This window comes from Schistocerca nitens, chromosome 4 (assembly GCF_023898315.1).
Source record: "Schistocerca nitens isolate TAMUIC-IGC-003100 chromosome 4, iqSchNite1.1, whole genome shotgun sequence".
Lineage (NCBI taxonomy): Eukaryota > Metazoa > Arthropoda > Insecta > Orthoptera > Acrididae > Schistocerca > Schistocerca nitens.
The window spans coordinates 291,709,503-291,722,898 of NC_064617.1; the positions used below are offsets into that span (position 1 = coordinate 291,709,503).

The 13,396-nt window shown below is 35.0% G+C and overlaps 1 protein-coding gene across 1 annotated transcript in view; it reads right to left on the reverse strand.

The window, feature by feature from the left end:
- Positions 1–5,851: 5,851 nt before the first annotated feature.
- LOC126252258 (uncharacterized) overlaps positions 5,852–13,396 on the reverse strand; it is a 54,479-nt gene continuing 46,934 nt past the window's right edge. The window contains exon 6 of the mRNA XM_049953131.1: positions 5,852–6,055. Within this exon, the coding sequence (XP_049809088.1) occupies positions 5,852–6,055 (204 nt within the window). The remainder of the gene's footprint in view (positions 6,056–13,396) is intronic.

Genomic DNA, 13,396 nt, shown 5'->3' on the forward strand with positions numbered 1-13,396 from the left:
ACTTAATAGTTTGACCCCAGTAGTGAGTATTTGTTTTTTAGATTGACATATCTCATTTGAAAACCCTTGTATTTTTTCTAAATTTATTAGTTCACTCAAAAATAATGGTGCCTGATTATTCAAATTTTTATGTACTCACAAACATACACTTTTGCTAGAAGAATGTTAGTTAATGAAATATTATGAATATAAATTTGTTTTCTGGAAATATTTTGACAGGCTTTGCTAGAAAAGAGCACACCTAAAAATACACTTCAGAATACAGGAACTCATATTAAAGCCATTTTAAGAATATAGAGTAAATAATAAAGTGACATAACTCAACTGCCAGATATGTATAAATATTTCTTATTATTCCTTTTTTCTGTACCGTTACAGAATGTGTAATTGCTGTGTATTGTGACAGTTTTTAAAAATCTTTCCACACTAGTTTTTAAATAGGAATAGTGGTCAGAACCACAGTGAGTCAGCACTAAGCCACAATCATGTACAAACAAGAGCAAAAAGTTTATGTGTAGTTTTGTATAAAATCAGCCAGTACTAAAATGTCACCAAGTAAAACTGGAATAAGCTCTTGTCTGAACAGCAGTCTGAACATTATATTTGCATATAAATATTCAAGATACAGATCTCAGTATCAGTAATGTATAACACCAAAAAAAGCTTTGTAACATAATCATACTTTCTTTTAGTAGAAGTTTTTGCTACTTCCTCCCTACAAAAAGAAAGTAAAACTGCAGTTAGATTATCATTTTATATGTGTATTCGGTGTAGAAGAGTGTGAGGTAATTTCAAGCCCTAGTCATTTTGTGTGTTGGGAGTTTGTGTTTTGAAAGGATTGGGTGACTTCGGCCAACTTAGTACATGACACAACAATTAAATAAGTTTTCATACATGTTTTATTAGGCACGCAAAAAGACAACAACATTACATGTTCTGGTCATACATTTTTAATGAAAGGCATTGGACATATATGGCTTAGTGGCATGTGAAGCTGAATAACACTTCTAAAAGGTTGAACGTGGGAGCCTAGCAATTTTTTGGTTTATGTTGTGTACTCTTTGTTTTATGGACTTCATTCAAAGACTGGCTTGATGCTGCTTTCCATGCTACTCCATCCTGTGCAAGCCTCTTCATCTCCGAATAACTACTGCTTCTTACATTCTTCTGAAACTGCTTACTGTATTCATCTCTTGGTCTGCCTCTACAATTTATACCCTCATCCTTCCCTCCAATAGTAAATTGGTGACTGCTTGAAGTCTCAGAATGTGTCCTATCAACTGATTCATTCTTCTAGTTTGGTTGTGCTACAAACTTCTTTTCCCCTCAATTCTATTTAGTACATCCTCTTGAGTTATGTGATCCACACACTCAGTTATCTGCATGCTTCTGTAGCACCATATTTCAACAACTTTTGTTTTGTTCTTATCTAAACTGGTAATCATCCATGTTTCACTCCCATACATGGCTGCACTCCATACAAATACTTTCAGAAAACGCTTCCAGCACTTAAACCCATATTTGATGTTAACAAGTTTCTTTTCTTCAGAAATGCTTTTTTTGTCATTGCCAGTCTACATTTTATATCCTCTCTACTTCAGCCATCATCAGTTATTCTGCTACCAAAATAACGCCGGCCGAATTGGCCGTGCGGTTAAAGGCGCTGCAGTCTGGAACCGCAAGACCGCTACGGTCGCAGGTTCGAATCCTGCCTCGGGCATGGATGTTTGTGATGTCCTTAGGTTAGTTAGGTTTAACTAGTTCTAAGTTCTAGGGGACTAATGACCTCAGCAGTTGAGTCCCATAGTGCTCAGAGCCATTTGAACCAAAATAACAAAACTCATGTATTACTTTTAGTGTCTTGCTTCCTAAGCTAATTCCCTTAGCATCAACTGATTTAATACAACTACATTGCATTATCCTGGCTTTGCTTTTGTTGCCGTTCATTTTATATCCTTCTTTCTGCACTCATAGAAGGTGATTTAACACAGTTTCTTCACTAATCAGTTTGTAATAAAAATCCCTTTAGTTTCAAACAAGAATTCAGTAACAACATGGACTATGTTTTCAGAGGATATAAAAAAATTTTGAATAATGTGAAGGTTTTTCAGGGAAGCAATGTGTTATATGAAAAACAACAGAACCATATATCTAAAAACAAAGATGATGTGACTTACCAAACGAAAGCGCTGGCACGTCGATAGACACACAAACAAATACAAACATACACACAAAATTCAAGCTTTTGCAACAAACTGTTGCCTCATCAGGAAAGAGGGAAGGAGAGGGAAAGACGAAAGGATGTGGGTTTTAAGGGAGAGGGTAAGGAGTCATTCGAATCCCGGGAGCTGGGATTGGAATGACTCCTTACCCTCTCCCTTAAAACCCACATCCTTTCGTCTTTCCCTCTCCTTCCCTCTTTCCTGATGAGGCAACAGTTTGTTGCAAAAGCTTGAATTTTGTGTGTATGTTTGTATTTGTTTGTGTGTCTATCGACGTGCCAGCGCTTTCGTTTGGTAAGTCACATCATCTTTGTTTTTAGATATATTTTTCCCTCTTGGAATGTTTCCCTCTATTAATTAAACAACAGAACCACTTAGATATGTGTTTCACTCTTTATTTCTCACATTTTTATAATAGTAACAACTGAACTGAAGATAATCAATTAAATAAACAAATAAATAGATCATTTTAATTAACTTCTGTGCATTTTATAAATTTTTGACAAATAATTCTCACAAACTAACATTTATGATTTATTTACTTTATCATGAAACAATATAAATGAACACAAACACTAGAGATCACTTTAGACAAAAGCATACTGCATAAAATGACTAGGAGTGGTTGTTACAATACAATTTACAGTATTGATAGATAATTACAAAACGGTTCTACTTAAAAATAGTTTGTAGTTTTATTCTATTGCTTAAATTATGTATAGTCTATAGCACTGGACAGTGTAAGGTTTTAATGGAGTGGTGCGCACCACAGATGCGTGCGCCACACACACACACACACACACACACACACACACACACACACACACACACAATAAAATAAACTTCAAGTAATATGCTCATCCCCACCAGGCAGTGCTTCTGACATAAAATTTGTACATGTTGCTATTTTTAATAAACCAAATAAATATAGAAGGACTAAAGACATGAGAAAGAACCTTAATGAAAAACTGTGATTATACAAACACACACTCAAAACAATATGGTTGGTTCACTTCCAGAAACATCCTACTTTTTTTCTGAGGCTGGTGAATAAATGACAAAGAGGATAAAGGAAAATGTCAAAAAAACAGAAAAAAGTAGAATGTTTCTTCAAGAGGGACTGCAGAGGTGTCAGGTTGGCAATAAGATTTGTATTCTGAAGAAACAAAAAATGCTTTTTTGAACTAAGTGGCTACCTGAGATCATACATACACATAGACTGAAAATGCTTCTATCTCTGCTATGCTGAGCATTAGAACCAACATCAAAGTCATCTACTGAGTGTCATAAGGCAGAATTCCTGTCTTTACAATAGCACAAAGTGGAGCTGACAATCAACATTCCTCTCGTTTTGTTTACAGCTGAAATCAAGCACTGGTTTCTATGAGTGAGTGATATCATATGTCAGTGAAAACATGTGTAACATTACAATTGATCTAATTTCTGCAAAATTTCCAACATTCACTTGCCTGTTGTTTTTAATACTGTTGTTTCCAAACTTTGTTATGCTTTACCTAAAACAGAATAAAGTTTGAAACATTGTGTGTACAATTCTTTCCGATTATACTTTTACAAGTGTCAGAATTAGCAATTCCCACTTTCTACTACACTGTGCATCATCTAGTTCACCATTCACACAAAACTGGAAAACAACATATTTGTTTGGCACCAACAAATTCCCACTTTCTACTACACTGTACATCATCTGTTCATCATTCACGCAGAACTGGAAGAAAACACAATTTATTTTTTTAAAATATAAGAAGCATTTCAATTTCAGGTTTATCAGAAATGGCTTGTGCTTTTTACTCAAAATGGGCATTTGTGTTTTACATCTATTATCAGATCAACTATTAGCAAACCCAGTATGAATACTGAAAGAATATGGAGACAAAAAGTGGAATAATATAGTAGAAAACATTCTTATTAAGAAAATTATTGTAAAGATTTAGATAATATTAATGTTCTTTTCACATCAAAACCTTCAAGATTCATCATGTTTTGGCCTCAAACCCCAATTTCTGCACTAATATTCAGTAAAAATTAACAGTTTGCTACTAATGTCTGCAAGTGCACAAATCGCATTCTGCTGCTGGAGTTTTTCTTACAGTATCATGACTCCTAATGTTCTGATAACAGCAGATCTTGTTCAGTAAACCAATCTTCAATTAAATGAAGTTTCAGATAGAGTGAAGTTATATGTCTAAGTTAATGAAACTTGTGCATAATTTTTTTTTTTTACCTCCATCAGTGTATAGATCAATGCATTTCACCTTTTCCTCTCCAATGGAAATGACACTTCTGGCATATTTATTTGAAAATAAAGCTTTTTCTTTTTTCCATTTGGTGCAAAATGCACAGGAGAAATAAAAACCGACTGCATATTATATGGCTTTCACTTTTTTCTCAAGTAAAAGAATCAGATGGCAAATGTTTGTGTGGTTGTTTGCATTAAACAGTTTTTTCTTTTCAAGGCAAGGATCAAAACATTTCTTTGTACTACATCAGTATGAAAATTATTATAAGAATAGATGATAATACAGAACAAAATTGAAAAGTTCATATTATGGACAGAAAAAAGAAAGGCAAAGTAATTATTATTATTAAATATACAGATGAACATTTAAGAGACTCATGTATAGCAATATTTATTATTAAATTTGTAACATTTATTCATAAATAAACATTTTTAAATAGAAGGCTAATTGTATCTTAACTTTAGCCTATAATCTAGTTACTTTATCTTAAAAATTAGTCACCAAAATTTGGTATTTTTAAAATGATCTTACCTCTGGAACAAAATATGACCAACTATCACAAATTTTCCAAGCAACCATCTTCATGCAAAGCTGTAAAAATGTGACTGAAAACGTTATGATTAACCAATAGCATTTCTTAGGTCGTAAGTTGGAGAGGAGGAGTGCGTGTGGCAGCTCATGTTATTTTCATGCTGAATGACAAAACTGTATTTGATATATCATAATACTCTGGGTACAATTACTAGCAGTAAATGTCCATTACATGTTGTTACTTCTATCTGTCTATTTGGCAGGGCAGGATGTGAGTTTGGCTGTGAAAGAGTTTGTTCTGAGGTTGCAGCAGCTGCTTTGCAATAAAAAAACTAATGTTTATTCCACAGGCCAATCTTACAATCAATATCAAGCCATTAGTTTACTGAGTTACTGGTCCATATAGTGATACCTCATATCCGGTCTAAGATGCTAACAGCAGTCATATTTACTCAAAACTAAGGTTTCAACAAAATAGAGAGGTAGGATTATTTGAAAACAGAAAAAGTTTATGTTGGAAATAAAAGGTGAAAAGGAGAGAGAAGAAAAAACAAGAGGAGCATTTTAAAAAGTACAAGGAAACAAAGAACAAAACAGCATATTTACAGTTGAGTGGCAGCACAAGAGACCAAATAACAGTCCTGCAATAAGTGAAGATGATGATCTAAGAGACTCTCAACCTTAATCTCTCTCTTTGCTTTCAGCTTGTCTGCTTTCAACTACAGATATTTATAACTGTTGGTTGTTGGTTGGTTTTTTATTCACATCCGTTAGAGTATTATTGTAAATGACCATTAAATTCTGTCTGATAACAATGTTCTTTTTTTTTTTTTTTTTTTTTCAATAAACATCAGGTAAATATGTGGTAGGACATGTGTAGAGCTGCTGCATTCCTTCTGTTTCACCGTAGCCAGAGGTGACCTCCATGCTGGTATTTATTGAGCTATTGTTGTGAACTGGTGTATTCCACTGGAACTCTGCTGCTGAGCTCCACTGTGGTGTACAGCCTTGTTCTGTTGGTAAAGGGTGCTGGGTATCCAGAACCTGACAAAAAAGTAATTTAATGAGTTTATTACTTATATCTGGCACACAGACTGACAAATAGGCCCATAAAATTACTAAGAAATTTTGATTCATTGTCTGTTTCTTTCTTACACATAATTTTACTATAGTGTACAGAAGGAAAACTTTCATATGCACAGAAATGACTACTGGACTTTTTTTTACATGAATAACATTGTGTGTTGCACTGTATTTTGTTGACTGAAACTCTATATTTGTGAAATCTTTTATTTACTACCATTTCATTGAAAGTTGTTCAACCCTTTTGTAGTAACTAACATAAGTAAACACTTCCCATGCTAATCTTTTTGCAAATTTATACTGTTTATATTGAAACAGTGTCCTCTGGACTGTCATTACATTCTCTTTAATCAGCCCTGAAGCTACTTTTCTGTCAGTGTTTTATACATATAATTCCTGTTGCTGCAAGATGCTTTTTTCTGAAGTTGTATCACATGGATGTACTGAGAGCACAGCACTGACAACTATTTATTGAGAATTCTGCTCAGTTTTGAAGCTCTGTCTGAAAAAGAGGAATGCTTTTGGTAGAATTATAAAATCATAAGATGTGAATTGTATCAAAAAACAATCATTTCAGTAATCTGCTGAAAGACTTTTTTTTTTCAAACGGAAGTTCAAAACTGAATAGAATTCTTGAGTGTCACTTGTTACTGCTGTGCTCTCTGAGCCTCTACATGATACAAGTTCACAAAAAAAGCCTCTTGCAGTGAGGGAATTGCAATTCAATCAAGCTTATGGTCAGTGTTATTCAGCTGTACATTGAGCAAGCAGTAAAGAAAATAAAGGAGAAATGGGGAGAGGGATTTAAAATTTAGCAAGAAGAAATAAATAAAAAGTTTGTGTTCACTGATGACATTGCATTCTCTCAGAAATGGCAAGGACTTAGAAGATCAGTTGAACAAAATAGATTGTGTCTTGAAAACAGCTTATAAGATGAATCTCAACAAAACCAAAACAAAGATAGTGGATTGCAGTTAAATTAAATCTGGTTATAATGCTCTAAATATAGTAAATGAGCTTTGCTATTTGGTAAGCAAAATAAGTGACAATAAAGAAAGTAGAGAGAATAAACAGAGAAAAGAGAAATTTGCTAACACGAAATATACATTTAAATGTTAGAAAGTCTTTTCTAAAGGTATTTGTCTAGAGTGCAGCACAGTACAGACATGAAATGTGGATGATAAACTGTTCAGACAAGAAGAGAATATAGGATTTTGAATTGTGGTGATACAGAAGAATGCTATCAGAGACTGGATAGTTAGATCAAGTAACTAATGAAAAAGACTGGATGGGTAGATCAAGTAACTAATGACAAGGATCCGAATTCAATTGGGGAAAAAAGAAATTTATGGCACAGATTGACTAAAAGAAGGGATTTATTGATAGGTCACATTATAAGGCATCAAGATATTGTCAATTTGGTAAAGGATTGCAGTATGCAGGTGAAAACTGTAGAGGGAGAGCAAGAATTGAATACAGTAATGAGGTTCAAATGGATATAGGTTGCAGCAGTACTGCAGAGATGAAGAAACTTGCACAAAATAAATCTGCATGGAGTGCTGCATTGAACCAGTCTTGAGCTGAAGACCTCTACAACAACAATATAGTTAAAATGGGTTAACTTAAAATGTAGAAATACCTTTATGAGGCTGATATATAATGACTTATACCAGTCAGTTTGTAATATTTATATATAAATTCTTAAATAGAAAGCTATTTGCATCTTCTCAGTGATGATATCACTCTTAGCTTCAGTCTATAATTCATGCACCAAGCAGCAAGGTGAATTATGCTGCAGTAATATAGTTAGGTATGAAGATATTACTTCACACGCAGAAATTCTTCCAAGATGTTTAAAAGGGAATCCTCACACATTTCAGTTCACATTAAGTTTCTTAATATCTATTACAAGTTGAGTTTATAATGTGACAAATACGATTTTTTTTATTCTTTTATGTAACTGATCTGCACTGATATGAAATATATTAAAATATTCATGGTGGTGAATCCTGAATTTTTAAATGCTGATAAGGAGTCATAAAAGTTCATGAGCTTGAGCAGCAGGGCTGCATTTGTCTCCTGCTTATGCTTCATCTTACTGAGTGGGGAGACAAACCTTGTTTAAAGGATTTGTACCAAGATAGTTGCTGTACAACTACGCAACTGCATCTTCAGTTATTGGTGTTTCATTACTCTGTACATTTTACAATTTTATCAGCTCTGGACCTATGGTATGTCCAAACTGGGGCAAAAACTTCATGGTGGCTTGCCCTCCCTCCCCCTCCTCCCCTCCCATTCCCACTCCAGCATTTGAGATAGGACATCAAAAATATAAAAAGATCTATTCCAAAAATATCATCTTTATGAAGAGATTGTTATATAAAACATATATGTTTAAGGACATGTAAGTCATGTTGTTTGGCCTTAAGTGTGCTAAAGTGCACTGCCATTCCTCTTCACACAGCATTTTTCTATTGCACATCACCTTATTTTGTTCTGGGGAATTCAAATGTGTATATTTTGTAATGGAAGCCTCAAACCTATATTCAGGACAGTGGAAATTAAAACATCCTGTGGTGACTTCCTGCTCCCAGTCACCCATTTTGATATTCTACCACCCTTGAAAAAAACTCATAATTAATGCTGGGTGAGATTATTTGTGACCAGGAGAACAAGAACTATTCAGAAAATTTGCATCCATTATTTCCTTTTAGCTAATAACTTTCTCTTTTGTACTGCACGAAATTAAATATTGGAAACATAAAATGAGTAAAGACAATAGACAATTTAGACAGTACACATTTCTTCAATCCTTAGGTACTAGCACTTTTTTCTCTCTAATCTTGCTACAGTTGTACAGGTGTGCTTTCCTTTCTGCGGAAGAATCTATCACATCATCAAAGTTTGTCAAGTGTTTTGCTACATGAAAAATAAAAATGTCAGTGTCTAATACTGAAACATCAGTTAATACAAATAGTACCCAAGATTGGTATAGTTTCTCAGTTTGTCAGTGTCTGCTAAATAAAACAAAGTAGGCCTTTCTAATACTGCATCAATTGTAACACACGCCAAATAAGTGAGACTGCTTTGGCACAAATGGTCATTTTTATCTACCTTATTTACATAAATAACATGGCAGAATATAATTCGTGAAGTACCAACATTAAATGCCTATTAGGCCTACTGCAAGCAAAATGTTTTTTGTTAGGAAATAGTTTCACATTTCATTCATATGCTGCAGTTCCTCAAGCATGAGTTCAAAAAGTAGTAGTAGTACAAAAATTTTACATAAATTTGGAATCTTCATATTCTTCCTTATAATTTGTGTGATGTCCCTTTTTCTTCTCCTTCCTGTCATCACTTATTTTGTAACTATTCCTGCCATTGTCAAAATGTATTTTCTGGTTAAATTTGCAAAACTTGCCGCAATCACCAGTTAAGTTATTCTGCATATATTCTCTGGTTAGCCATTATTACATGTTCATACAATGCATTTTCCATACTATTCTGAGAATGGAACTTAATGGGCTACTAACCAGGGACTGTACAACTGGCCTTTACTAGCGTAGTGATCTGGCCAAAAATTTTCTGTCAACATTTCATTTTCTTGGATACACCAAGAAGATAATATGTTGGTAGTCAATCTATAGATATCACTAATAATTACAATAATGCTTATCATTTGCACACCCAATCAACCATATGAATAGACAGCTATTGGTATTCATCCATTCAGGTTTATTCGTCTCAGCTCGCACAGCCTAACGCCATTTTGTCTGTGGGGAAGTTTTTTATTTCTAGATGTGACTGGGATTCCCCTGGCAGAGACATCACATACATGATACGCACATTGAAAAATCAAATTATGATTCCTTCAGAAGTCAACTTAGAATGTGTTCAAAAATGTTCAGGTCCAACAGGGATACATTTCAAAATCATATGAATAAATGATAAACCAATGTGCACTGGATGCTAAGCGCTTTGAGAAACAAGGTTTTTTTTCTTCAATAATTGAATTTGGCACCCCCTGAAATTGCTGGCCAGGGCAGATACCCTGGTTTGCCCTCCCCTAGATCCGGTCCTGAAATTTATGATAAATCATTGCCCACTCTGTTTTATGGAAAATTCTGAAGATGTAGTGCAAATATTGTGAGAAATATCATCACCATCATCTCTGAAATACTGCAGCCTCAACAAATCCCATTTTTATGTATCCATTGTGTGATCAGATTTATTAAACTCATATGGGGCCAGAGCACTATTGCTTATGCTCAGATATGGATGAAAATGTTATAATGGAAGGTAAGTATATGCACTTCAAGATTAAATTAAAGATATTCTATTCAGTCCACAAAAACCAATCAAAATGCTCCCACAAGCCATCAGAGCATCTAGTGACATACTGGTAAACATTAGCATATGAAGTAAGCACACTCTGAATCCAGAGCACCTTCAGGGGACTACTGTACAGGACACCTGACTTTCTGGGAAGGAAGTCTCATGCAGAGGAAGAACAGAAGAGTAAAAGTGATGAGTCTCCTACAGACAGTGTGGAAGAAGAGCAAGTAATTCATGAAAAATCGTCCTTTCACTTTTGTGTGTCCACTGGATTGGCATGCTAGGGAGTGTGTCTCTGTGTGGCTTTCATAAATATGCTCCACCACCAAAGAAGGAGAAAAGAAGGAAAATAAACTGCCAGGTGAACAGCCATGTGAAGCCAAAAACTTCACTGTGTCAAACATGCAAGCAGCCAAGCCCCAGGCTGGAAGGGAGAGTCAGTATGGTGCCTCATGTCCCCTCCACCAACCAAGCAGATACTAAACAGAGGACTCATAGGGTGCATCAGTTGTTAGCAGTGCAGTACATGTAATGGCAGGGAGAGAAGACATCAGTCCCAACAAAGAAAACCACCTTGTGATGTTGACATCACAATACTTGATTGCATTGTTAAATAAATGGAACCAAAGCCATACCCACTGGTCAAATATTAAAAAGAGTAATCACACATGCCAACAGCCCAGTGCATCCTTCCAAGGCAGAATGAGATAAAAGAAGAAAACCATTATGTTCCCCAACCTCATATTTTTGTCCTTACCAAATAGGTATTCTGCTCTTGATTTTTCAATCTATTTTGTAATGTTGGATGAATTGTCAGCTAATCTTGTTTTCTAAGACTTTAGCACTTCTGCACACTTGTTTTCATGGCTTTGCTTCTAAGGTAGACAAGTGCATTTATTTTTTCTACTGTTTTTACTCCAAAGTTGAGAGCATCTTGTGAGACAGTGATAACTTTCATGTTCTTTGTCCAGTGGATGCTAATCTCCAGCACAATAGCATTTGCTTTACACTTCCTAGCTCCTTAACTCCTATCCATGTTGATGGTGTTATGTAAGAACAAGCAGATATCAACAGCAAAGTCTAAAATTTCTACATAACTTTCTTGGGCCCACTCCATGTCTGTTACCTTCTCAGTCAAGCACCAAACAAGTTATTAGAGGGGGGGGGGGGGGGCTATCCTGGCCAGACCCTGAGCTATGGCATTTACATTCCTAAAACAGCCACACATTATTCTGGGTAACTGTGATAAGATAACGTGTCTCTTTATTTCTTCCATGTGATAAGATATTCAACACCTTTTTCAAACTCTATAATCGGCAGATGCAAAGGAACTTTCCATTTCATACTTTGTTCAAACAGTCTTTTGGTAGTCCACTTGTTCTCCACATACCTTCTGTACCAAGGATTCTTTTATGAGACTGCAGATGCCTGTTACTATTGCTTTTCACATAACTGGCAGAAATGTGAACGTTGCAAATTAATAAGCAACAGAGGAAATGCATAGGGCAATGATCTTGATTTTCGTGTTGTACTCAAAGACAGCTCATATGTTATTACATTTAAATTTGTTTGTTAAAAAAGTGACCTAGAAACTGCAGAACAAAAAGGGTGAGAAATTAACATATGAGAGAACAGTGAAAGGGTTCTCAGAGTGAAGAGATTATTGGAAAGACTCCATATGAATTGCATGATGTCACATGTGTTAGGGGCTAGTAGTGCTTGTTAGCTTATAGAGATTAGTAATTTACTTGGACCAAAAACATTCATGGAATTGCAAGCTCTCTTAGCCTACTTCTTAGTGTTACATTTACATGTAATCTGCTGTTATGCCTCCAACAAAAGTCCATGTGCCACAATATGATGTGTAGTGAAATACACTTAGTGCACATGGGTCATAGGTACTAAACTCACTAGCTTTATATTCAAAACTGAATCCATTGTCTACTCATCCTGACATAAGGTTACTGTGGCATCTTTAATAACTTCTGGTGAATACCATACACTTATTTCAATTTGTGTGTGATTGGTTTCCTTTTACATCCTCTGTAACTGAGTTAGGGCTCAGTTTCTAATGATCACAATATAGATGAGATTTTGAAGTTTAACTTTACTTCCTCACCAATATTCTTTCATTGGAAAGAACTCTAACATTTTGTTTCCTCACTATCAGATTTACATGGTCATTCAATCCTATATATCATAAGGTGACTGACAAATATTTAACTGCTTCTAATAGTCTCTCATCAATGCAATAATCAAACACTTTCATCTGCATATTCGTAAGTCTTAAGTACTGATGTTCGACTACTTGGCTGTATTGAGTATGATGTATCAGTCTGCTAGAAAGATTGATTCTGTGTAAATCTTCCTGGAAGTAAGATGCTCTCTTCTCATTGGATGTACATAAAATGTTACATTCTGAGCTATCCTCCAATATGTCGGTTGATATACTGTTAGAAGTACATGAGAAATTAATTTATGTGGCTCTCATTAATCAGTGTGTCTAGTTTGTCTGGATTCATTTTTTGTTTTCTTTTCATTTCTTTAACATGAAAATGTGCAGTATGCAGTGGATGTGGTATATATGTACAGTTGTTACATTGGGACCACAGGTAGCATAGAGGTCCCATGCTTGCAGCTACCATTACCACAGTCAGTGTGGATCTCTTCCTTACACAGTTACAAAGCAGTACCAATAATTTTCTTTTGTTCACATGTTTTGAGTGTGTCTGAGTGAAATGGATTGGCTGTTTTAACGGGAAAAAATTGAGAGTACTAAACAGAATAGACAAAGCAGAACCGGAGAAAAATGTACCTTCAAAATATCGTATAGGGACATCAACTGTATCAGATTGGAAGAAGAACCAAAAAGAGATTGAAGACTTCTGCATCAAAATGATGATTAAAGACAGTTTGTAGAACCATCATACAATTAAGGAAGCAAGAAATGAAACACTAGTTGAA